At 38.3% G+C, this 25,791-nt stretch overlaps 1 protein-coding gene across 1 annotated transcript; it reads right to left on the bottom strand.

Moving 5' to 3' along the window:
• Positions 1–92: 92 nt before the first annotated feature.
• On the bottom strand, positions 93–25,791 carry slc6a2 (solute carrier family 6 member 2). The gene is made up of 15 exons (XM_044332323.1): positions 25,697–25,791; positions 24,806–25,280; positions 22,626–22,757; positions 21,191–21,428; positions 13,328–13,466; positions 12,713–12,847; positions 11,691–11,794; positions 9,516–9,640; positions 9,124–9,236; positions 7,565–7,693; positions 6,575–6,674; positions 5,519–5,619; positions 3,584–3,751; positions 2,533–2,604; positions 93–1,956 (listed from the first exon to the last, which is right to left on the bottom strand). Exons 2-15 carry the CDS (start codon positions 25,098–25,100, stop codon positions 1,933–1,935), a joined length of 1,875 nt encoding a protein of 624 aa, XP_044188258.1. The 5' UTR covers positions 25,101–25,280; positions 25,697–25,791; the 3' UTR covers positions 93–1,932.

The following is a 25,791-nucleotide window of genomic DNA, read 5'->3' as shown; positions in this document are numbered from 1 at the left end:
ACAGTGCTTCAACAAAAGGTATTCTCAAAATCAAGTCTTAAATTACTTAGTCTCTGAAAACTGACATTAAATCACAACACATGGCGTTCAAGTATGTGTAGAAGAAATTCTTTATTATCATAGTGTGAATACTTCAGACTTCTTCATAGATAGTTGTCACTCACGTTCAATAGGACATTGGTATTGTACACAGTATTTTTGTAAACATAGTCCAGGAAAGCCAGGGTGTAGTTGTTCACATTCATATGTGACAAGGTAGCCCAGAATTACACTGAAGAATATTTTTTCTAAATAGTTAATCTTAGCTATACATCAAACACCATGGTATGACAGTGGACAGGTACGTTTAAAATACTTTACATTCACGTTTTGTTATAAACAATTTGATAAATACAAGATTAGATATAACAAAAGAATATATTTATATATTTTTATATCTTCTTATATATTCCACATATATTTGTTTTTTTCTTTGTGGCTTTATTCCTTTCAGTAAGGGTGTTCTGTTATGATTCAAGGTTAAAATTCAACTTCAGCTTCATTCCAATAAATAAAAAAATAGAGAAACAGAGGAAGATAATCAAAAACATTCCTAAAGGACCATGTTGGCACTTCTATGGTGATGAAAAAAAGAGGAACATCACAAGATATGTTTCAAATGAAAATATCAGAGTTGTTTTCATGGATTTAACATACTAGATAATATGCAGTACAGTGAAAGAGGCCTCCTCCATGTGCTGCACACTAACAGCATACTATATGGTTGGCAACAAAATCCCAATACACACCCTCTCTCTCTTTCTCTTTCTCTCTCTCTCTCTTTCTCTCTCTCTCTCTTGCTTTCTCGCTGTCTCTTTGGAGGAAAAGCCACAGATACTCCTCAGAAGCACTGAACAGACAAAAATTCAGAAAGTAAAAGTCACACAACAATAATACAAAACTGTCTGTAACAGTTACACCATTTGTTTAGCTTCACCTTCAGTGAGCAGCCAGGCACTGACCACATTCAGCCTTAATCTTTCTTTAAGATTTAAGGCCTGCTTGTGAGTCTGGCCTTTCAAAACACAAGAGGCGAATGGTGCCTGCCTCAGTTATTTTAAAGCTTTGGAGCGATGCATGCATTATTCCCTTTTCTGTAACACAATGTAACACAAAAGCATTATGTTAGGCCTGTTTTCTCTTTGCCAAGGAGCTTGACCTTGATGCACTGATGACCTCTAGCTCTTTGACTTGAATATCAAAGGGCTGGGTCAAAACCAAGAGATTCCCATTCACAAACTGTGGTTTGATTTAGTGGGTTCCTGAGTCAACACAGTTTATTTTATTTCTTCCTGTACGGACTGTAAGAAATATGTAGTGTCTCCCTTGATAAGGCACTGACACAGATAAGCCTCTCTGCCAACAGAGTGGCAAGAATAGAAACTTCCTTCCAATAATAACGTAATCATAAATAATCACAGGCCTAAAAATAAGTTTAAAAACTTTAAATATTTGGGTCCCCTGTATAGTAATACACAGGGAAATGTGATTGTTTTGGTTTAAATTTTAGTGTCTTTCCCTTTCAGGAGATAACAGTCACATCACAAACTATACAAAATCATAACTTGAGTTATGATTAATTAAAATAGTGTATATAGACCAAAATGATGTCCATGGGCAAATAACAGTAAATCTTCAGCTCCTATCTTATGAGCTGAGTGAAGCTGTAGAATGGTTTCAAAATGTTTATTGGAATAACTTTGAAATCAAAGTGCTTGAAGCTACTGTTGATAACAAAGGCCTTGGGTAGTAAATGCATGAGGAGAAGAGAGGCTGCTGAGAGAAGTTGGAGCCTGTGGCACTCCGTCTCTGTCCGACCACTGGTGGCACACAGGAACTCCAAACACCAGACGTGAGGATGAATGAGGGAATTCTGTTTTTTTAATTTTTTAATCAGATCGCCAACCAATGCTTGAGCTGAAAAAGAAAAAAAAGTTTTGTTTTGTGACAAATTTTTTTTTCACTAAGCCATTTTCCTACTTGTTAAACAATGTCATTTACAAAAGTTTAGCATTATGTCTTTTTTGCCTCTTCTTCAAATTTTATTTAGAAGTATTAGCAATGGTCAGTGCACAAGTAAATTCACAAATAGTCAAATGTTTTCAATGTGTTTGTCACTACAGGACACAGGAACTTGGTTTGGGTCTTGAGGAGTACTGTCACGTCACCTAATGTTACCCCATGTAGGGCAAACATGCGCAGAAAATATTTATTTATTCCAACCAGAGAAACGATTGGATTAAGCATTTATCTGGTTATTGGCGCTAATATTTTCCTATTGAATGGATTAGGTTCAATAGGAGGTTTACACCACACCTCTCAACCTGATTGAAAATTCCATCCGATTGGGCCGGATTGGGCCAGTCTCTTCTGATTGAGGTGGTTACAGGAGGCATTTTTATTCTGATTGGGCTATTATTCCAATTATTAATGGAATATTAGGGTCCATGTAAACATAGCCATTGTTTGAGAAACACAAAAATTTGCCCTTACTGTAAACTGCCGAACATTTCCTTCAGCCACCAAATGATGTTCATGTTCTGGAGTGATGCAATAGGCTATCCTCTGCAAAACAAATAATTACAACACATCATTCTCAACTCTTTGGATACAGCAAGTGTATCATCTTCAAAGCATACAGTAGATAAAGCACTTTTGATGTTGATGTATTTTTACAGACAGAGTCATCAAAGAGCCCAGGTGCTACTTCAGATGTAACAGGAAATGCATCAAATCTGATCTGAAATTAGACCAAAAGTCATTAGCATTATCTATGATAAATGATGTTAAAGCTCTTTTGGGACCTGTGAGGAGCCCTTATCAAGAACTTCAGCTATGTTTATTCTGGTTATCATGGGGAGGATGCAACAAAAACCTGATAGGAGGTGACAAAAGTTTTCAGAAGAAACCAAGAGTGTACTGAGAACCTGAGAAGAATCTTCAGTCCTGAGTACCAACAGGAAATGCCAATGGGATGTGGGAATTGTTACAGTAGAGTGAAGCTGACAGTGGTTGACTGCTGAGGGATGAAAATAGCTCTCTGGTGCTTTGATGATTACAATCATAAACTCTCAATGCTTTGAAGCGATTATATCATTTGAGAGCGTTCTCACAGTGCCAGTGTCACCAAGTTGAGGGAGGAAAGTTGACTTCTAAATCAGATTGTTAATTTCAAATTTTGTTTGAAAGAAGAACATGCTGCATGTCCCACAGCCAAAATCATAGTAATAACAATGTTTACTTTGGCTACTGTTGTTCAATGTCCACTTGCACTGTGTGTGAGATCCTACTTTCTTTGTAACATACAGTACCAGTCAGAAGTTGGGACACACTTTCCCATTAACTGATTCTGTATGTGTTGGCACAAACTGTGAAGATCCTTGTGTCAGTTGTAATTGTTGCTAATATTCCCTCCTCTTTAGTGATCACACTAGTGTTAATTTAAGTCAATGTATGTTGATTCAAATATCTCCTAAATAGCTTTTTATGAAGCAGCATACAATTTCTTTTTCACTCTGTGTGATTGCAAAGTTTTGATACTGACCTCTTTGAATGTTCCTGGTAAGCTGAAGAATTTATAAATAGCATAGAAGGGGACAAACATCATGGAGGACATGGCCACACCCCAGCCAACTACATTGGACCAGTTAGGGAAGACGTATTCATCATACTTCAGGCCTGATGATGTTACAGTACTGGCTATTACCACAAACTGTGAAAGAGAACACAAACAGGAACATTATGAGTTACATAAATTTGTAAGGGTGCTACTTCTGATGTCTGAAGTCTCTGAATCGAAAGGCAGAGGCAGAAAAGGTGAAAGTGAGAGAAGCAAACTAGAGAGAGAAATCCAGGTAAACAACTGAAACTTCTTTATCAGAACAGACGTCTCTTATTACAGTCCCTCTGTAATAATTTGTATTCATGAAACTGAATTGAGTTGGGTGTGTCCACTATAATAAACTTTTCTTCCTCTCTGTAACCTGATTCACCTGTTCTAGACTAAATTCATGACTGAGCTACAAGCAGTCTGTCTCTCTGAAACATTGTTTGCAGTTATGTGTCATGGAGAGGTCAATATAACCCCCCTATGTTCTGACTATCAAAGGCCATAGCACTCTACTTTGACCATGTAAAATGCCAGCTTTAATAAGTGCTTCATGCAGCCATAGTGACATTAAGCTATTTTCTTTGTAGATATTTTATTAATAAAGAACCTACATGTGTTTTATTATGTAATATTTAAGGACCAGCTTAAGGTTAAACTGCTGTTGCAGTTTTTTAGATGCTACTTTAGATCACTGAGCCGCTGTTGGTTATATAGGTTGTATAATTTGCATGTTTAGCCCTGCCAATGAGAATGTGGATCTCAGAAAATGGCGATGTCAGTGGGTCATTTTGTTCAAACCTCTTTGGTCTAGCTGGGTGTGAGAAGCAGCAGACCTCTAGGGACCACAAGGCTGGACTTCACACTTGTAAGCCCTTATTTTTTACCAGGTAATCACAATGTCTAGCACAAAGCATTGCTTCATGTACTCATGGACTTCGAGAGCATAGGCACACTAGATATTTTCATTAAGTGCACATCCATGGATGCTATGAGAAAAAGGTTTGATGAAGTGGAATATAATTAGTAGGGTGCAGTGTTGAATCATTATTTTCTCCATTGCATAACTCATCTCTTATGTTACTAGTACACTGGTGCATAATGAAAAAAATGCTCTCTTAACAGAGAGGACACACTGTTGCATTTGATAGCATGTGCACTCTTTCGGAGTACAAATGATTGTCATCAGGGCACTACCCCATATACCAAAATATATCTGTAAACAATGGTAAAATGTATTTTTGAATTTGTTCCTTTTTCTCACAATGTGGAATGACCAATTCTCCTGCACTGCAGCCCCTTCTAACTTCCACTGTTGTCCAGAGGAGGGTGTAGACAACCATTTCTATCAGAGGAAGCACATGGCTTTTTACACCCTCCCCTGGACAACAGTGGACACAGCCATGTGCATCCTCTAATGCACGTGGAGTCACCAGCTTATTTCACCTGCAAGGAAGGAACTCCAGGAAGGTGTACTGAGGTTCAGACTATGACGCTTGGATACCACTCTGAGTACAAGGAAGAATTACCCAAGCTGGTAATTGAAGCTGGGCCTCTGTGGTGGTAGATGAGTGCTTTTTCTCAAATCATTACATTACATTAGTTTACTTAAGCTGTGGATGATATAGACGCAATTAAAATTTTGATTTTATGTTAAATCTTACAGCTACTGCATGGTGGAATGAATGATACCTTAATACAGCTTGCAAGCATTTGTGAATGACACTGGAAGACATCAACCATTAACTGTCGATTCCTAATATAATATGAATTTATGGGTTGGATTTGTCTTCTGTTTAGGAACACACATAGTCCCTATCCAAGAAACCCAGCCCTATATGTAACTACTGTAATGTCCTGTATTCCTCTCACCAGAAGGAAAGTTGGGCTGACAAATTTCCAGCACAGCCTCCAGTAGAGGCCTGGCTTAAAGCCCATCATTCTCTCAACGTCTTCGCTGAAGCGGTCCACACCTGAAGGAAGACACACAGCAAGGGTTAAGTGGAGAGCAAAGTCATACACGTTCAACGTTCAAACAGTGTAGGCTACAGCAAGTTTCTTTGTGCCAAGCATGCAGTCTCACTGGACAGTAGGGGTAGTCCAGTAGTAGGATGGCCTACACCACCATACTGTACTCCAATGATTTTGTTTTTGCTCCAGCTTGACCTGGGCTGACCTTGAGATGACATCATGTTTCTTTGCTTCGTTATCTCATCAAGACTGCCATGTTGCTGAACGTATTATTTGTTTTGTTTTGGCACCGGTTGCTCAATTTGCCAGCTGTGATATCCCTCTCCCTCTAGTGTTGTTTTCCATAATCATTTTTTCCCTGGGATTTTTCCTTGCCTTTTCTTCTAAAGGTCTACAGATGGTGACGAGATAGATTAGCTCTTATAGGTTAGACAGGACTGCTATGTCCTCTAGCATATGATCTTACTGTAAGTCCTGTGCTTTGTTTCTTTCCTTGTGTCTTTTTTATTGTTTTTTTTTGCATCATTCTGTTCTGTGATTGATCTTGTTCACCCCTGTTCTGCACAAGTGAAGATAAGTTGTCAGGTCATGAAGTAGATCACACCTTCTTTGCTCCAGAAAAGTGCCCGCACAATGAATTTACAAACTGAAAGCTTAGTTTCCTAATTGTATCTCTGATGTTGATGTTCATGGATTTTCATGTTTTTTGCCTCAGTGAACCCAAGAACAGGCTTATGTTAACTCTTTTTTGTAGTTCAATGATGATTCTTCCATCATCTGTACATACTGATTCCAGTCTCTTTTTTTTTTCTTTCTCTACTTTGAGATTTGAGCAAACAGTAGAGAAGGGTGTGTGGGTAGGATGTTTCAGTTTTATCTTGCCAATAAAAATAAGAATAAGCCAAAGTGCATTTTAGAAAAAGAATTTAAAGCCAAATTCAATGTAGAATGTCTTACCGTAAAACCATGACACTCCAATGGCCTCGATCAACACACCAAATAGTATAGAGGTCCCTGCTGCATACTTATCCAACATGGTCAGCACATAGATCCCACCCTGCAGAGAAGAAAAGAAACCAGAGTGTGTGTGAAGTACATGAATCTTCACCCTTAAAAATAAGTGGACCCTTGTGTGCAGTAAAAAAGCTATGGTCTCTTAGACTTAACATAATGTAAATGTAACATATGCTTGTTTTGCACTTTGAAGAGTTGACGTCTGAGGATAGATAAGCATCACATGGGTGAAGAGGGGATTCAGTGTGCATTTTGGCTTTTGTACAGTACGTCTTTGATTTTTATCCTGAGTGGCACAATCTGAATCTTGTGCTACGGAACAAGCATGGGAAAGGCATCATTCATTCACTTCCTCAATCATTTCATTGATTTGATTAAGGGAAGTAACCATGTCAATCACTAACAAAATACCTTTCTGTGTCCAAAATCTGTTATTGTGTAATCGGTAAGCATTTCTCCTTGGCGCTGAGACCATGTGAATGAATCAAGACTACAGCGAAAATTAATCCTTTGCTTCCAGGATGCAGTTGTAATCAAGGCCTAATTGGTTATCAGTGCATGATGCAATAACTCTTCTGATCAATTCTTTGAAAGAGTTCTGTAACATATTTGAGTGATTTGTCTATGCTGACGTAATATCACGAGTCTTATATACTTCCTTCAAAGTAGTGGTGACATGCTATTTAAGTCTACACTATGGTACATTCCTACTTTAAGTATACCACCAAATAAATACATTTTAAAACAATATTTCTTTGTACATGGCTGAAAAGAGTGCAAAGTTTGATACTTCTATATACAGTGATTACCTCTTGAGTGGAACAAAAAGTGAAATATTAGATAAGAAAGCATTATGTTGGAAGTGGGACTTTGACAAGCAGTTCATTCATGTTCAGAGTGTGAATTTATGGTACAATGAAACCTGATACTGACATTGGTAATGCAGAGCAGGGCAACCAGGAAGGTTCCGAAGGCTGTGGCGAAAGTGAAGAGCTTCCTGTTTCTCTTGAGGATCTTAAAGTCATCCGTCAGACCTGTAATGACTGCCTCCATGCCACCCATCTGGTGGACAAAAACAGAGAGAGAAATGAGACCCTGAAATCTTTACCCACTTTGTATGCTGCTTACAGTCAGGTCAGAACTCTTTAGAGCTTCAACATGATAGAAATGAGAGACATGCAATTGTATTTGTCTTTGATACAAATGTTATATAATCCTACAAAGCCTAATAAAAAAGGTTTAAAAAGATAAATAAAAAGAAGAAATAAGAGACATGAGTTAGTAAAATGTGTGACAATCTGTAATCACCCTACTTTTTAAGGCTTTATCTCAACTTTTGAATCATGGGACTAATATTCTTAGCATACCATAACTGGGTCATTTTGCAATAACAACATCATGTCCCTTAATACAGATTGATAGATATTGCTCTCAATTATGACAGCAGTGAGTAGAATAGAACTATATCATCCATCCAGGGCCTTTAGTCTTACCTCAATATAAGAACAGACATAAAACAGAACATGACACACTAAAATAGACAAACCTAGTACATGAAAGTATACATTACTGAAATGGTCTTCATCTGATCTGCTTACTCATAGATAGGAGGTGGTTTAACTATTCTTTGTTAATTTATCACCAGAGTGAGTAGGTGTAAAGGTGTTTCATTAGATTACTGCTGGCTTTTGAAACACCATAGAGGAGTTTTTGTATTTTGATGCTTTAATGTTGACCAGACTAAAACATTACTTTACTCTCGTTGCTTACCCACAGCATCAGTCATGAATTACAATATTGATTCACAGTATTTACAGTCAATGGAGGTACTCTGTATTATTTGCCCTGCTCATTGAACAGCCTTTTTCTAAAATACAGAAGTAACTGGTATAATAGTACTTATTTGTTACTTAACATCCTATTTTAACTTTATTCAGAGCGGGGAAAAAGATCAAAAAATCAAATAAATAAATTGGGAATACATTATACACCACATGTACTTAGTCAACTTTATTTACAAAATACTCTGTCTTATCACAGTATTTCCTTGTTATAGCAGACTAATTGCTCACCAGATGAATCATGGTGAGCTCTCATCCCTCAAAGCTAATGGGTGCTTTGGGTAAACAAATGTATAATTTCTCAGAGAGAAACTTGCACAGAGAGCACAAAATGAACATTATTTTCCAGCAAATGTCAGGTTTAATGGGCAAACCAGCTATGAAAATCTCCTTGTTACATGGATGTCATTACTATCCCCAAGGTGTTTCTACATAACCTGTTACTTTGTTCTGTACGTGAAAAGGTAACACTGTTTTTCTGCACCTTTGTACAGTGCTATGCCAACATTTGTATACCATTTTACAAGGACTGTATGTATTCATGTATTTCATCACTAATTTTCACCACTCCACTTGCATCTTATTCGTGTATTTGCGCTTTTGTAGTGGTGGTGATTGTATTCTATTGGTGCAGTAGTCGTCTGGACTCACCGAGCTGTCAATACCCAGAGTCAGCAACATGATGAAGAACACAATAGCCCAAAATGTTGAGCCTGGGAGTGTAGATATAGCCTCAGGGTAGATGATAAACACCAATCCTGCCCCTGTATACAGTATATGCACACAGGAACATTCATAAATATACTGTATAACAGTGTGTATTTATAGGGTAGGAAACTATAAATCTGTTTGTATGACCAAATATTGTTTTACTACAATAATTAAAATGTATTCTTGGGATTCATAGCAAGTGAGAAAAAAGATATAAACTGTGCTCATTTAATACACAGTATTACAGTAATATACACTATCGAGTCATTCAGTGTTATGGTGTTACTGGTGATTTTTGGTATAGTGTCTTGTGAGTGTGTGCAGTCACTTACCTTCTGTTGCCACGTCTTCTATTTTCACCCCATGTTTGTAAGCCATATATCCAAGCACAGAGAAGATGGCAAACCCTGAGAAGAAACTAGTAACGCAGTTCACAGTGCTGGTCAACAGAGCATCCCTAGAGAAAGAGAAAGCACAACAAAAACACAGCGTTGGTAACACCGTTGAGCCGCTGCCAAGATCAATTCTGCTTTTTTATAGTGATCTAAGTAAACTTAAAATGGGGCTTGATATTTTTTCTTTTTTCTGTGGGTTGATCTTCAGCCAACACTGTGTTTTCATGTTTTAGAGGGGATATTCAGGTTATTGAGAAGCTTTTGCTCCCTGTTTTTGTTTGGTGGTTTGATCGGTAATTGGTGTGCTGGTCTGTCGCCACTAACCTGCGGTTGTCTGACAAAATTAACAACTTGACCTCGGCCACCTCCCTCCTGGGCTGAGGGAGCAGAAACCTCTCAATTAAGCATTTTTTCCCCCTGACTCTCCCTCTGATTTTTCTTTTCTTTGTGTATTGTGTGCAGGCAGCTGTGATACAACCTTTGAAGTTTTTATTCAGTTATGTCACACACAAGTGCTGCTACACATCACAGGAACCTATGACAAACTTAAACAGCACATTCAGTGGAGACATACTGTATGTGTAGGACAATAACTATAACTATACTGTTATCAACAAAAATTATCAGGCAAATTCTCATTAAGGCAAAGTGATAAAGAAAGGAGGGGTTTTTTTCCATTTTACAACTGGAAGCTTCCAAGTTGAAGTACAGTGCAAGCAGTGTTATTTTAACCAAAAGTTTCAAATTAGCTTTGGATACTATTTCAAGGTTTGATCTTCTTTATTGTATGATTTACTGAGTATCCTAAATTTTAGAATTTCCTTACTTATTACAATTTGGAGGGTCAATTTAGTTCAAATTTAAGCTCAGTTTAGAAAAATCTTGTAACAATAACGAGGCATTTTGAGTTTTGAGTCAAGCAGGGCACAGGATCATTTGAAGGCAGGTATTTCACATGATCACATGATGTAGAAAACATATCGAACAAAGAATGGCAGCAGTGTTGTATCCTCATCTTGTACTACTCTGATTGATCTGACATTTCTAGCAAGAAGAAAACATTTAAGCCAAGTGAAGGAAAAAAAGTGGAGAAAAAAAATAGCCAATTCATATGTGTTTATTTTGTTGACAACTTGATAGTTGTATTAACATACTAACTATATTATGATATTATATTAACTATGTAATTAGTAACTGCATTAGTTTTAGTTTCTGTTAAGTATAATAACCTTGTGTTTTGTTTGTCACTTAGCGACAGGGTTTTATGTTTTTCTTAGGTGTGAAGGAGGACTCACTGCTACTCACATGTGCTACTTGCACTCCCATGAGCAGATTTCCTCCCTCTGTGTGAGTATTAAAACATAAGTCTATGTTCAGTGTTTGTTTTTCTAACATGACTGTGTCCGCCGGACCATTGCTTTTCCCCTTATCCAGATTTGTTCATTTGTCACTGAGGGCATAATGCAAATCCCACCTGCCAGCAGTACACACACATCTCTAAATGGGACATGAAAGAGGAGGAAGGCAGGATGCCCTGTTTCAGACTGAAGAAGGTGGAGGAAATGAGAGAGGTCAGAAGAGGAGGGGTGCATAATGCGTTTAACATGCTGTATTATAGTAAGTACACCAGTTTAGCTTGGAAGTCTCTGTGATGGCACCTTGAATTACTTATCAAAAACCATTTTATTTTGTGTAGCTTTAGCAAGATATGTTATGTTTTCTGGCTGTAGTATATTTACAAGCATGATAGATTATACTGCTGTTTCCCCAATAGCATCTGCCTCAAACAGTTGCACTGCAACCTATTAATGTGGAAAAAGATTATCTAAGCTCACAACTCATGCCCGCTTTCTCTGAGGAAGAGCAGAACTATGACAAACCAGTCAACATGCAGCCTTTGGCTATCATCTGGCAAGCCTTCCTGGCCTGTACTTTATCTGTCCTGTTAACACCTGGCCACTGGGGTAAACTGGACAGATTAGCATCACCTCTGCTGCTTCGTGATCCGGTTACACAGTGGGAAAAGCAGACTACATGAAAACAGCAGGATGTTATGTTGCTGTGGGCCTGTTTTGGACTATCATCAATCACAAATGGAGCATAAGCTCTTACCTGTAGCAGTTGTTGTCAAATTTGTTGTAACTGGCAAATGCAATCAGCACACCAAATCCTGCTCCTAGTGAGTAGAATATCTGGGTGGCTGCATCAATCCACACCTGAGGAAAGAGAAACAAGAACATTTTTGATTACACTACCAGTACATACAGTACAATTTCAGATACAGATTTAAAATTAAACACAGATATTCATTATTTAGACCATTATTTCCTTTACTCCAATATTACGACCAAGCTGTGTGACTTTCTTTGGAAAATATGTCTTTATTTACGTGTCCTTTTTTTTTTTTTTTCACCATCCACCAACGCCTGGTTCTGGTTTAGTTAAGTTTACATGTAATTGCCAGTAATGTTCTGCAAGACATGTAAACTCTTTCTCCACCCTTACACATATACATCATCCCAGCTAGTTGGAGATTGTATCTTAAGTATATGTGGATAAAGGACATTCATTCATATACATACATTAAGCATGGGAGGCACCAGTGAGAATCTACTGTAGCCTTTAACCCTCAGTGTGATACTCCACCCAGTGAATCACAGTAACACAGAGAGAAGGCTCTCTGACAGAAATAGATGAAAAAGTTACTCATAGAATTCCAGAGTCAAAACCGGCTGACCACAAACTGAAGGCCTGTCCAATATTGAAACCTGGGATTTCACATTTCATATTTCATATTTCTCAAGAGCAGTATCTCTTTTTCACACTATTTTTAATAAAAACCATACACTGGTGACCCACAGCCAAAGTGAAGCATTATCATTAAAGGGCAAAAGGAATGTTATTGTCCAAACAAGTGCATAAGGTTCTCACACTTAAAGTTAATTTCCATTATTATTTACAAACTTGACAGTTTTACTGTGCTGCAGTAGTAAAGTAACTTACAGATGCCACAACATTGTAAATGTTTTCTACGTTTGACTTGTAGAAGCTTGTGGATTTTTTTTATTGGCAAACCATTCAAAATCTTTCTAACATCCACAGACGGGTTGTGGCTTACAAGCTTCATGTCTAACCTCTAGATTGTTGAGCCTCTTGAAGTCAATGTGGAGGTAGGCCCTAATGCCGTCCATGGACCCTGGTAGAGTGACGCCTCGGATCAGCAACACACAAAGGACCACATAGGGCATAGTAGCTGTGATGTACACCACCTGAATACACATAGAGCAAACAAGTGGAAAGGGGATAAAATCCATCATGCATCAATAAATGGATGCTGAATGTGGCTGAACAGTTGCATATTAAGAAAAAGAGAAACAAATCCTGCTCCGCTTGTCTTACTCTCTAATCTCTGATGTGCAATACAGCATGTAAAAATACTGCATGTACGATATGTAGTCCACTATGAAGTGTTTATGATAACACTGTATTTTTCTAGAAAGTTATATTGTACATATTGTTTTGAACGTTAACAACTAAATGGGAGAAAATTTACAATCTTCACTTTATTTTATCACTGTCCCTTGACTGTGTTTAAAAACTTTTTTGTCCCAACACTATGAACGACAGAATGTAGAGATTTGTTTGCAAGATGTACGCAAAATGTATCTGTGGCTCCTCAGAGACCCTTGAGTTCAAATTCTTCATCTATAGGAGAAAAAATGTAATTTTTTCATAGACCAGGCCTGTACCTTTCCTGAGGACTTGACACCTTTCCACAGGCTGAAGTAGAGGATGAAGACCACCACGACCAGACACAAGGTCAGCTCCCAGCGAGGCAGGCCCAGGTCCTGGATACCCTGACTCTCATGGAGATGCAACACACCCCGTCTGCAAAAGGGACACACAGGCAAACAATAAATACTGTATTGTCATTTTCAGTTGAGATTAGTATTTCGGACAACTATGTACTGTAGCAGAGCAAAAGAAGATATACTGAACCATGTTCTTCTGGGAAAATTTTGAGGTAATAATTGCTTTGTGCATCATGATTAATAGCGCTATGTTAAACACTGATATTAAACATAAACATCACAGAGATGCATTGAAGTATTTCTGAGCACAACTTTAAATACAATTCAGGATACATATTGTGCTATAACTTCTCTGTGATATGGTATCTTCTTTTTTTTGGCTACATCTTAACTGTTAGAGGTGTTTTTGTCAAACTAGCCCACCCAGGTTCTACTGCAGCAGTGGGAGTCTAAACAAAACAGTCCACACTGTGGGTGTCTGAGGTAAAGATGAGAGATAAATTGGGGCTGAGGCTCTCTTTGGACAGGCATTACAGCGCTCCACCCTCAGCCAGCATTTCCAACCTGCTACTATTGCGTCACCTCACTTCATCCTTGGCCAAGTATTCATTTATATGGCTTAAAAGAAATTAATTCCAGTTTTATTCAACACTAATGTAGATTACATCTTGAACATAAAGTCAAGGCATCCATCTTTGTGAAAACCAAGCTAAGCAGGATCATACAGACATCTGTTGATTGGCTTTTTAAGTGAATAAAACACCTTTCTCTTTCTTACTCTCTTCCAACAACATACAAAATGTCAATAATGATCTATGCTATTGTTTGGCTGTTATCAACCATTCTTCTAGAGCCAAACATTTACTGTCAGATTAAGGTTTACGTTCAAAAGTTCAAGTGTTTTATTATGACATAATTAAACAAAGGGAGACAAATGGTGTCTCTTCCTTCCCTGTCTAAATATTGTTTCCAGCTGCAAGCTCATTCTTTGAGTGTCTCAAAGAAGTAGTGGGAGGAAGCGACAACTTTAGTTAATAAATAGTAGATTAGGGGCAAAGTTCAACTGTTGTGGCCACTATGGTCAGAGGCTTCTGTCAGTATGCTGTCCTGTCATAATGCCGGGTCAAAACGTACCAGCAATTATCTGTCAGGCTTCAATTGAATTAATATTTCTTCTCAAAACATTCTCTAGCTCATTTAAAGTGGCCTGCTTCAGAAAGTGTATTTTATGCAGGTGAGGATGTTTAAAGAAATAGCTCAACATTTTAGTAAATATAAATATTTACTTTCTTTCTGAGAGTGAGATGAGAATTTTGCTTTTAGTCTCATGTTTGTGTGATAAGTATAGAGCTGGAGTCTAGACGTGATTATCATAGCTTATCATTGAGAGTGGAGGCAGAGGGAAAACAGGCAGGGCTTTGTCCAAAGTGAAAAAACTACACTTATAACAGTAAGCTGACTGATTAACATGTTGTATCTCATTTGTTTAACCTAGATATAATCAGAAATGTAAAAATGTATTGTGTATTTGAGGTTTTATGGGGAGTGATGTGCAGGAACTTTTTCTTTGTGAACAACAACCTGGCACAGTAACTGTGCGTATCTTCCTGAGGTCATCACAGCAACGTTGTCAATTTTACATCTGTGTTAAACAAGCAAGATACCTTGCGTAAATACAACAGCCTTAGATTTAAGCTTCAATGCTAAGCTAGGCTAAACATTTCCTGACTCCAGCTCTGCACATACTGCACAGACATGACATTGATATTTATCCCAGAGACAAAACTAAATGCCTAAATCTGGAACTTAAAGTTCCTTTTGCACATCCAAAGAACCATTAAGATGACGCAAATTACACCAATAAAAATTCACAGCTTTGCTTGAGAGGCAATTTTTGGGGGATGGCAGAAACGTTCAGAGACTGTCTCACCCACTATGAAGACAGTCTTGGAAGATTGTGGCAGTTAATCACACCTGCATTGGCCAAACCACCACTTAGTCCTCATCCTTAAATTCTTTTCTCTTGTAATAGTAAAAAACATTGTCTGAAAACACTTCCAATAAAATGTAAATCTCATCTCTGTGTGGTTTGTCTGAGTTTGTTTTAGAGTGTGGTGTCTCCTTTCCAGTGTTGGAAAACAAACTTCGACAAGCGACACAAAGGTCAAATTTATACTTTATGATAAGTGTTTTCCAACAGTATTTTGCTGTTTAACAATAGAAAAGACTTCAAGGATGAAGGATAACTGGTTGGTTTGGCATCTCCATTGAAGAGCAGTGCAAAGCTGCTTCCCCAAGCTTTCTATATGAACCATCTGGGACTGTCCCCCATGCAATGGTGAGACAGTCCCAAACAGGCTACACTACCCAAGAGTATTGGAACTTATCACCTCCTGAGCAGTGCTGACATCTTGTTTTGGGACACAAATGCCTAAAGCTGCAAGAGTACAGTGGAAACAAAAACAGAATCCATGACAACAGATTCACGTTAAGTTACGGGTTGTTAAATTCTTATAGTGAAAGAATGTGTGATAATCTGTTGAAGATGATACATCTTTGGAACGGTTACAAATGCTTTATTCATATTGGCTGCAACCACAACCAATGACTGCCAGTCATGACAAAAGCCTCTGCTCCTGGGTCCATTTGAAATTGGTATTACAGGTTAAAAGCTTTCCCCCCTGTTATTACTGCTCACAAATTCAGGCTGAGCTGTTCCAACTCATAAAATTGCTTTGTGAGACAGCAATGTAAAACACTGTATTCATAAGGCCTCAGCAGATAGAAAGATCTGTCTGTCCAGATTAGGACTCATGATGGGCAGACAAGAATTCAACAACAAAGACAGACTATGTGAGGTTTTAAATTGTTAGATGTCTCTCCAAAGTTCTGAGGCACAAGGACCAGGTTGTATTTTATTTGGATATCAATATCCTACAGTAAAACATTTAAAAGCATTTGTTCCCTTCACATTTGTCCTAAGACTGTACTCAAGCAAGATTCAATTTAGTCGGCATGTGATGTTGTGGGTTGATAAACAGTGGGACTGGATTTGGATCTGATACTCAGGTTGCTTACACAACAGCCCGGCACAAATAAAACGTCTGGAAAACACGCAAACTGAAGTATGTTCAGACATACAATCCGAAGGGACCAAGCGATCTGTGAAACTCCTCTTTAGCATCTACTTATCTTTGGCTGATAATAAATTCAAAGCTATAATGTCTTTAGGGAGGAAGATAACACATGAGGACATCGGTTTTTTTAGGAAGAGAAATTTTGAGTCTGTACTTTGACCTGGACGTCTCGTGTCGGTGTTGTAATGCCCCAAGGCCTCCTTGTTCATCTGATAGAATTGATAGTGTACTGCCAGTAAATGTTCACTGTAACATCAATCCAAGTCCCTGTGGACCAGTTACTCTAAACACATTTACTCTTATCGTCACTCAGCAAGCTGGTTATGCTGCTATCCTAACACTCAGTGTTGCCACTAGTTGGTCTCTGTATATTTGAGGCTGGCAAACTATTGCATGCAGCCTGGTTTTAATGTTGATTAGAGGACGAGAAACAGGGCATTCCAAAAATAAATAACTAAAAAGGACTACAGACCTAAATATCAAAACACAGCTGAGGGATTCTACCTAATTTCAACCTGATTTATTTAATTAACTACAACTACAATCCTCTCCTTGTTGTTTTAAAAGTAATTCTTTCAACAAATATGTTAAATTGTGTGTGAGATTGAAGTGAAAGCAATCTTCTCAAGTGTCTATGTAATTAGATCTTTTTCTTTAAATGAGGGCTATTTATCAAGTCTAGTTATCCTTGACATGAAATCAGATGTGGCTGCTTCAGGCTAGACCTGAATGGATGTGGAATGTGTGCTAATGAAACAAGTTGGTGTCACTGTCATTTAAAAAAAAAATTTTTTTTGTTTGAACTTTATATGCTCATCTACAGTACAGTTACGCAAAACCGCTATGCTTCAGCTCGTAAAACACTTTTGAGTAAGTTAAACTAAATGCTCTGGAAGAGATAACGTTTTTTTCTCTTCCTGAAATGTAACATTTTGTAACAGAACAGTCTCTTTGAAGCATGATCTATTTCTGTTATGGCTATACATTTTATATTAGCTGATTGATTCCATCTGTCAGCAAGGAGACTTAAAGAGAAAGCTGTGTTTGCCCAAAGTCATACCTTATTTCGCATTGTGGGACTCCACAATGTATGTGAGTCTCCCCTGTGTGTAATATATGTGTAGTCTATCCTCTACCCAGGTCTACATGGTGATGGAAGTCACATGGCTCAGGTCCTATAGTGTTTTTGGCGTCCTCTTGATCACATTCCTCATATATATTATAAATCCATTATAATGTCATCCTGTCTGTCCATGCTGTATCTCTGCAATTTATCTTTCTTGTTATACTCTGTACACACAGCAGCTATGGGAGAGGGATCCCTCCTATGTTGCTCTTCCTGAGGTTTCTTCCATTTACCTCATTAAAGGGTTTTTTAAGGGAGTTTTTCCTTATTTGAATTGAGGGTCTAAGGACAGAGGATGTTGTATTGCTGTATGGACTGTAAAGCCCCCTGAGGCAAATTTGTGATGTTGGGCTATACAAATAAAATTGACTTGACTTGACTAGACTTGGGAGAATAGTGTCCATTAACACAACAGTCAAAAATCAAGCAGATTAAATATGCTTACACTCCAATTTGCGTACATTTGAGACTTTTGTTTTTTGAATTTCTAGCCTGATTCTTTGCCCTCAACTTAAGAACTCTGCAAAAGTCAGTCTCAACTGCTACGTGATTTGTCCGATGTGATGCTGTGATTTGGGAGTATAACATCTGGGAGGTTTCTTTGATCTCTTCAAGCTGCACAAGTTATCAAATTAATCACAGAAAATTACCCAGATCTCTGTTTTGGGTCACTTCTCTTGGCAGAAGCCATGTTTTTGGCTGTCTTCACATAGCCCCTTTGACTGCACGTCTCCCAAACGAGCCCTGTCACATGACTGAGAATTCATTTTCATATCACCCACTTCAAGTCAGATCATATGGAGTTTTACAGTATACTTAATTAATTATTGAGTGTGTGATTTTAAAGTCACACCAGCTTGTTCCTCTCAGCCACAACGATTTTGACTGAATTTATTTTTATCACTACATGTAGCAGTATGGTGTCCATAATGAGTCTCATTAGCAACTTTATTTGCATGAGACAGCTTTTGGAGAAGAAAATGTGTGGTGAAATCAATAAAATCAATATAATTAAAGTGTTTGTTTGTACTGTACTGATATTCTAGCTGATGAATTACTCAAGTTACTCAAAAGGACAGCCTATGATGAAGTGTAACGATTAGTGTCTTATATGACGGGTTATGATACAAAGTTTTAAAAAAAGAAAGACAGAAAAAGAAAACGACTTCTATTCCTGTAGTTGACTAGAGTTTGCTTTATCTTTTCTCATTTCTTTTTTTGTTCTTGGAACAACTGTGTTCTCATATCAGGTGTAAATTGCTAAAGATGAGGGGGAAAACATGCAAAACACTTTCAATGATGTAATGTAATCATTACTTTTATAGTAACAATGACTATGTGTAGTGTAAATCCACACAGAATTATCATCCAAGTCAGTTCTGGAGCGTTTTAGGATCTTTCAGGTCATTGTTTTGGTTTTACAGACCTCCGCTTTACAGTTCATTCTCACTGCTCTCATCAGTTGTGTTTTTATAGATACAGCTGTGATCAACCCACTGTTTGCTGCCTGCACAGCAAGAGTTGGGAGACAGTGGACAATGTGGTGCATTTAGCGGCTAAAGAAACAAATATTTCTCTAAGGACTTGGTGGAAACCAAAACAGAGCTGAAGGGAAAGTGATAATGGAACTAAGAATTGTCAGACGGTCACAAATATGTCTCAATGTTGTTCTGTGTCTGCTGGATGCAACTTTTTTGCTAACACATTTGCCAAATGAACTTTATAAGGTGATAATATGTCAGTGTTGTGTTCATAGCTTATTGCATTGCCTCCAAGTGGCCAAGGTATCAATTACTACAGGTTTATGGATACCTGGGTCACCAAGTAATCTCTTCTTTCTCTAATGCAATGTTTGAATCTTTCTGTTTTTATGGCAAAATGCCATTATCTGTCAAAAAATCAATGAATCTCCATGAACTTTAAATGAACTGAGTGTCATACCCTCCATGATCCCACTCAATTTGGATGTGTATATAAATGAATAACCTAAGTTTTAGGTAATTTGTCAGCTAAAATATTAGCTTAATAGTTATAAACATATATATAACATTAAGCACCTTGGTTAGAGAGCCCAAACTCCACCAACAAAAAAAGCAGCTCAGGTGTAATGTTAGACTGAAAGAATGTTAAATTCAACTATTTGTTTTACTGTTTAATTTTGCTACGAGCTTCGCTCCTGATAGCCAAAGACAGTAGGCTCATGAAGGTTTGTGGATATGGCAGACTGTAAGAGGTGAAGCAAGAGAATTGTTGACTCAGTTGGCCTCACTCTCTCATGCTGGGCCTTGGCATTGCTCCTGTGCTCAAAACTAGCTGCAAGCAGGAGGATTTAAAGTCCCCAACAGAGCCTAACCCCATGCAAGATCTGTCTCGAAGTACCCTATTGTGATCAGTCAGAAGTGTAATAGTCCACCTGGAATAAATAGTCTGCTGTCTGGTTTTACAGATCAGATCATATACTCTTTCAGAGATATTGCATCACTTTTCTGAAGAACTGTAGCTGGAAATTTCCTGTGAACACTGGCCTCCTCATCTTTGGTAAAAACAATTATATATCAAGTTTGAGGGCTTCTATTAGTTGGAATAAATCTGGAGCCCAAACAGATTTGGGAGTGGAACTTCATCAAGCTCAATTATTGGCTAGGATGCATGCTCAATGTATTTTGTGCGTCACGCTTAGCATGTGCCCCTTGTATTGTCCAAGTCGTTTCACAGACTTCCTCTGGGGCTGCACAGTCAGTCTTCACAGAAGCTGGGGAAGAACTGGCTGTCTTTGAAGTATAAACAGATGAAGCTTTTTTCATGCAGTTCAAAGACTGCATTTGAACTTTTTATGTATACACATTTTAGAATGCAAACATTTATGGCTGGGTAATTTTGGAGTCTTCTACTCATGTTTCAATGACTAGTGACCCTCTTCACATGAGTAGTGGCTCCTTGAGGATCTACGTGCTGCACTAATGTTATTCAGACAACTCTATCAAAACAATAAAAGCATAACGTGCATGTGAAGTAGTTGCTGGGCTCACTGTATACAATATAATGACTCAGCCAAACCGTATCAGTTATAACTATCCAAATGAAACAAACATCTAGTAAAAGACAATGAACAAAATGTCTAAACATAGACAGTCTTATGAAGACAGCAGCTACATTTACTTGCAGGATAAAACTTTGATCTCTCTGCAATCACAAGAATACTGTGATTAAAATATTAAAGCAGTTGTATTTATCCTTAAAGCAATGAGAAATCCCTGCATTATTACCTTAAATATTTCGTTTTATATGATCTCAGCATAGATTCAGCCTTCATATCTTCATAACAGCTTTGCCAGAAAGTTGCATTGGAGACACTTTTAACTTTTAAAAGTGTTTTCTTGGTATGTATTTGGATAAATCTATTTTCAGGGAGTTTGTTAGTTATGATGCATTGATCCTCTCAAAACTTGAAAGCATCAGTTTCTCTCTGTTACATGTTTTCCATAATCATATGCATCAATAATATACGCAGGAGACAGATTTGTTTAAATCACTCACTCATAGTACTCTGCTGCCGGGGTGATCTTGTACTTGGCGTAAGATGTTCCATTGCCGAGGATGGATGCGTTGATGGCTTTGGGGTCAGTGCAGTTCTGGCTGTTCCAGCTGTTGCCACATTTGAGCCAAGGCAACTCCCTGGTCATGGAGGAGAATAGGTAGTGGAGGGACCAGGCGATGATGACATTGTAGTAGAAGCCAACATACAGGGCTATGAGGATCACAGTGTAGCCCACACCTGAGGAACACAGAGTTATTAGTGTGGAAGTGAGGAAGTCTGCATGTTATACAATCACAGTATCTACTGTTAATATAGGTTTTATAATGTGCATTGCATCATAATACAACTGTGTAAGGGCCAGTGATATTTGTTCATTATGTCTGATAACACTGAAAAAATTATATTATCTTTTTATATCTTTTCATAACCCCGGACATCATAGGAATATATGCATGTTATCCATTACGCAAGAAATGGCAGCATACGGTACAGTAATCAACAAGTCATAGATATGTGTGGAATGGTACACGTGATATAATGGATTGGAAGGTTGAAGCAACTATATCAACCAACTTTAATCAAAAACTGCAGCCCTGAGAATATCTCCCACCCACCACTGAGTGTTACACAATTTTGATGAAGAATCCACATTTTTCATGAAGATTTATGAAACGGTTCTCTTTTTTGCCTCATATCTGAGCACCTTGCAACATGTTTTCAGTCTCCTCCACCATCGTATCATTGCCATAAGGAACAGATATCACTCCCACAGGGGTGTAGTCGAGGGTACATACGCATTCACACTGTCCATATAATTCACAGGAAAACAAGAGATGTTGTTACTGCTCAGTTGCTATAATTTACTCCATGCAAGATTCACTTTAAAGTTTACAAAACATAATTCTATATTAGTCAACTTTGATATTGTGCTCAAAGCTCTTCTCTATAATAGAGTCCATAATAGATCCTGTTTGATTTTTCTTTGTGTTTCTGATTAATTTTATTGATTGACTTGCAATTAAATTGACCCTAACTGTGTTTCTCAGCATGCTGTGGGTACTAGACTGCTTTGGGCGTTTTTTGTTTTTTTCTGTTTTAGGCATCACTCATCTGAAACTGACATTTGCAAAAACATAGACAGGGGTAAAAGGTTGCATGAACAAGCAGAGAGAGATTAAAGAAATGCAGAGAGGTGAAACAGAGAAAGAGACGATGTGACAGAAAGATTAGTTACAAATTGCCACTTATGAACCTATGAAGGTGAAAGGACAAGAACAGTGGGATGAAATGAAAGGGCAAGACACTGAAGGGAGGCAAAAACAACCGCCGCTGAGCAGCCAATAGAGTTTAAGAGGTTAGATAAAGGCAGAGGTAAAGAGATATTCGGGGGAACACGTGTCAGTTTATGTGTACGGTGCGTGTGTTACAGTTCACCTTTAAAGACTGGGCATATTTTCCAAACTGTAGCTGCCCCTTCCCTGTTGTACTGGCCCAGTGCAAGCTCCATGTAGAACAATGGCATCCCCGCAATGACCAAGAAAAGAATGTAGGGGATCAAAAAGGCACCTGCAAAGAGAGAAATAATTACATTTTAAATAATTACATTTTGATGTTTATACTTGAAACAATATACTGTAAGCACAAATCCCTGGATTTGTAATATTACAAGCACATAATTGTGAGGAGTTAATGGGTCAGAGCCACAGCACACAAACAATAGATAATACAAAAATTTCCAGGATCAAGATCATCTATAATAGAAGGGGAGCTAGATAATAATATAAGTGCCAGACAAAACAAAATACCAAAAATGAAAAGGAAAAAAAAGAGGGTGGGGGTTGGAGTCACATTCTAGGAAAAACAACACATGATAACAGACAGGCAGGAAGGCTCTCAGCTATTTTCATGCTGTACCACAGTAGCACATTAACCAACAAGGAAGGAAATGAGCCCTCATAATTGAATTGTTCTTGACATTGTCCATCACAAATGACACATTATCTACAGTAATGAATACATTTTGCTGAAGGCCAATATGATTGACAGGCCAGTGATGGAGTTGACCCTTTGGGGCACTCAGCACAACATGTTGATTTTCGCCATGTGAATGGACATGCATGCAAACAGAGGACAGGGCACACCTTCTAGTGAGCACTCTGTTGTCATGAGTGTTGAAGGTAAAACAACATTGTGTTTGAAACAATCCATTGTTGGTTCAACTACACACACTGTACTTTTCTTTTCTTTCTCTCACTACAGTTGTGTGTCAGTGTTCAATAGTTTTGAACACAGTCTGGGTTGGCTATGTTACCGTCTTCAGTTCAGACTTACTGAGTCAACCTGAGCTCAGACACTTGTCAAAATTTCCGTTAGTTCAGGCAAATAAACATTATAGTATATTTTAAACCAGAAAAAGCAGATAGTCATGTCATTTCCAAGTAGATGCTAAAAACTTTCATGACTGATTTGATCATATGAACATTTACGGTTCAGTTTTAGAACTACGATGGATTTACACATGTACATATCTATATGAAAAGAGACTTTTTTTCATCATGTATAATAAAAACACTTTCCAATCAACTATTATGGGATTAAGGATGTAATTAGTTCATTAAGACACAGTGTTTAAAACAACATTTGCCCTTTTTTGGGGAGGGGGTACTTTGGGAAGACTTATTTTGTCTCCACTGGAATGTGATGTCCTTACATGAAAACAGAGAAGCTATAAACCCATCACCCACTCATGCTAAGCAGGAAAAAAACAAACCCTCCTCAGCGCTGAAGCCAACAAAAGCATTGAGTGGTGCTGATTCAGTATTGCAGACAGCAGGGATACTTATCTGACAGGATTTAAAAATGTGGTGCATCAAATAATCCTCTGTTAGACAGAGGCCAGGTCTTACATGCGTCTCCTTTCTAGATCTTGTTGTTCTAACCAACCTGTTGTTACTGATTCAACTTTACACGCCACAGTGCATATTCAGTGTCTGTTGTAACCGTGAGCCCGAACTAGTCTAGTCTTCATATTTTCAGAGAAAGTTTATGTAACATTTTTACTGTATTCTCTGGTAAAATTAATCATGAACTACCCATGAACCAACTGACAGTCAGACATGATGCAATTAAGTTGTAACTGTTTTACACAGTATCTTTTTCCATGTGCATGATGAAATGGGGTATTTCCTTAATCATGAAAGCTAAATGCACTTCTCCGTTAATACACTTGGGACTATTAAAAGGCTAATTAAAGGAGATTAAGGGAACTAAAACTAGAACAACATTGTAACTCTGAAATGACATTGCTGTTGTATTTAGTTTGTTACTAAAGACAATCCTATCCCTGTTTGAAAGTAAAATATGTTTGCAGCTGATCCTTAAATGAAAGGAGACAGAGTTTCACTGAAGAAAAAAAATACAATTTTACTTTGAGGACTTACTAACTTACAGTTCACCTCCTGACGCAACCATGCCCTTTTTGTTTTTTTATGTTGTAAGGAGATTCAGTCCCTGGACCTGGCGACGCGCCATGATAAGTTTTGTGACTTCTTCTGGTGTCAGTCTAAATTTTAAAGCATCTTGGTACGTTCATTAATCGACCAGAGTTTACTCACCTCCTCCATTTTTGTAGCACAGGTAAGGAAATCTCCAAACATTGGCCAGGTCCACCGCGAAGCCAATGACCGACAGGAGAAAGTCTATTTTCTTGCCCCAAGTTTCTCGCTCGTCCTCTGTGGATCCGGGAGGAGCCGCGTGGTGGCTAGGGGTGGGAATGATGGAGGAACTGGTGTACTGGACGCCGTTCTGGTCCTTCACCAGTATCAGTTCTACCTCTTTTTTCTCCACATTGCACTGTTTCAGCGGGGCCACGGACGAGAGCTTGTGTTCTGGCAGAACCTGGATATTCATCTTCGCTGTGGTGCGTACGAAGCCCAAGCTGGCCCGGTGCTCTCACGGCCCCCTGCGGGTTCTAGCTGGGATGATGGTCTGAGTCGGTGCGTTTTTAGAAGGACGGTAATCCCGCTGACAAAAACAGGACAAGCGAGTGTTCTCCAACGAAAGTACAGCTGATACCTTCGTGCACATGGGCTATGGAGGAGAAAAGAGAAACAGAGAGTTTGGAGATGTTTGGTGCTTATGCGTAAAGTTTCGATGAGTACAGTTACGCACAGCAAGAAATACAAACACAGGTGACATTATTTCTCCTACATGGCAGACAGACCTAATGTCTGTGTGCTACCAACACACGTACAGCATTAAGATAAAAAACTGTATCTGTGGTCTGATGCACAGCAATAGCAGGTGACAAGTGAAAGATACTTCAGAGCGAAATCCATACGTCACCGCGCGCACTGATAGCTCTATGCGCTTAACAATCTACTCAACCAAACAACTATCTAAAACATCACTCATAAGGATAACGAGAGAATATAAGTAGTTATTTGAATATGTCACCGTTACTAAAGCAATATAAAGCCCTGTAGTGGAAAGGCTTTGCTCCGTACTTGGTAAAGCTAGGGACACCTCTCCATGACCCGATGCTGCTGTTGTCCAGATGCGTCTGAGGGGAGACCGCCCATTCTGAAGGAACTATAAGACT

This window comes from Thunnus albacares, chromosome 1 (genome assembly GCF_914725855.1).
Source record: "Thunnus albacares chromosome 1, fThuAlb1.1, whole genome shotgun sequence".
Classification (NCBI taxonomy): Eukaryota; Metazoa; Chordata; class Actinopteri; order Scombriformes; family Scombridae; genus Thunnus; species Thunnus albacares.
This window is presented reverse-complemented; position numbering and strand designations above follow the sequence as displayed.

Coding starts and splice junctions, on each gene's coding strand:
- slc6a2 (XM_044332323.1), bottom strand. CDS start 25,100: ATGAATATCCAGGTTCTGCCAGAACACAAGCTCTCGTCCGTGGCCCCG. Junction 13,467..21,190: donor CCGGCAGCAGAGTACTATGA/GTGAGTGATTTA, acceptor TCCCTTTTGCAG/ACGGGGTGTGTTGCATCTCC. Junction 6,675..7,564: donor CCCTGCTCTGCATTACCAAT/GTCAGTATCAGG, acceptor TCTTCTCTGCAG/GGTGGGATCTATGTGCTGAC.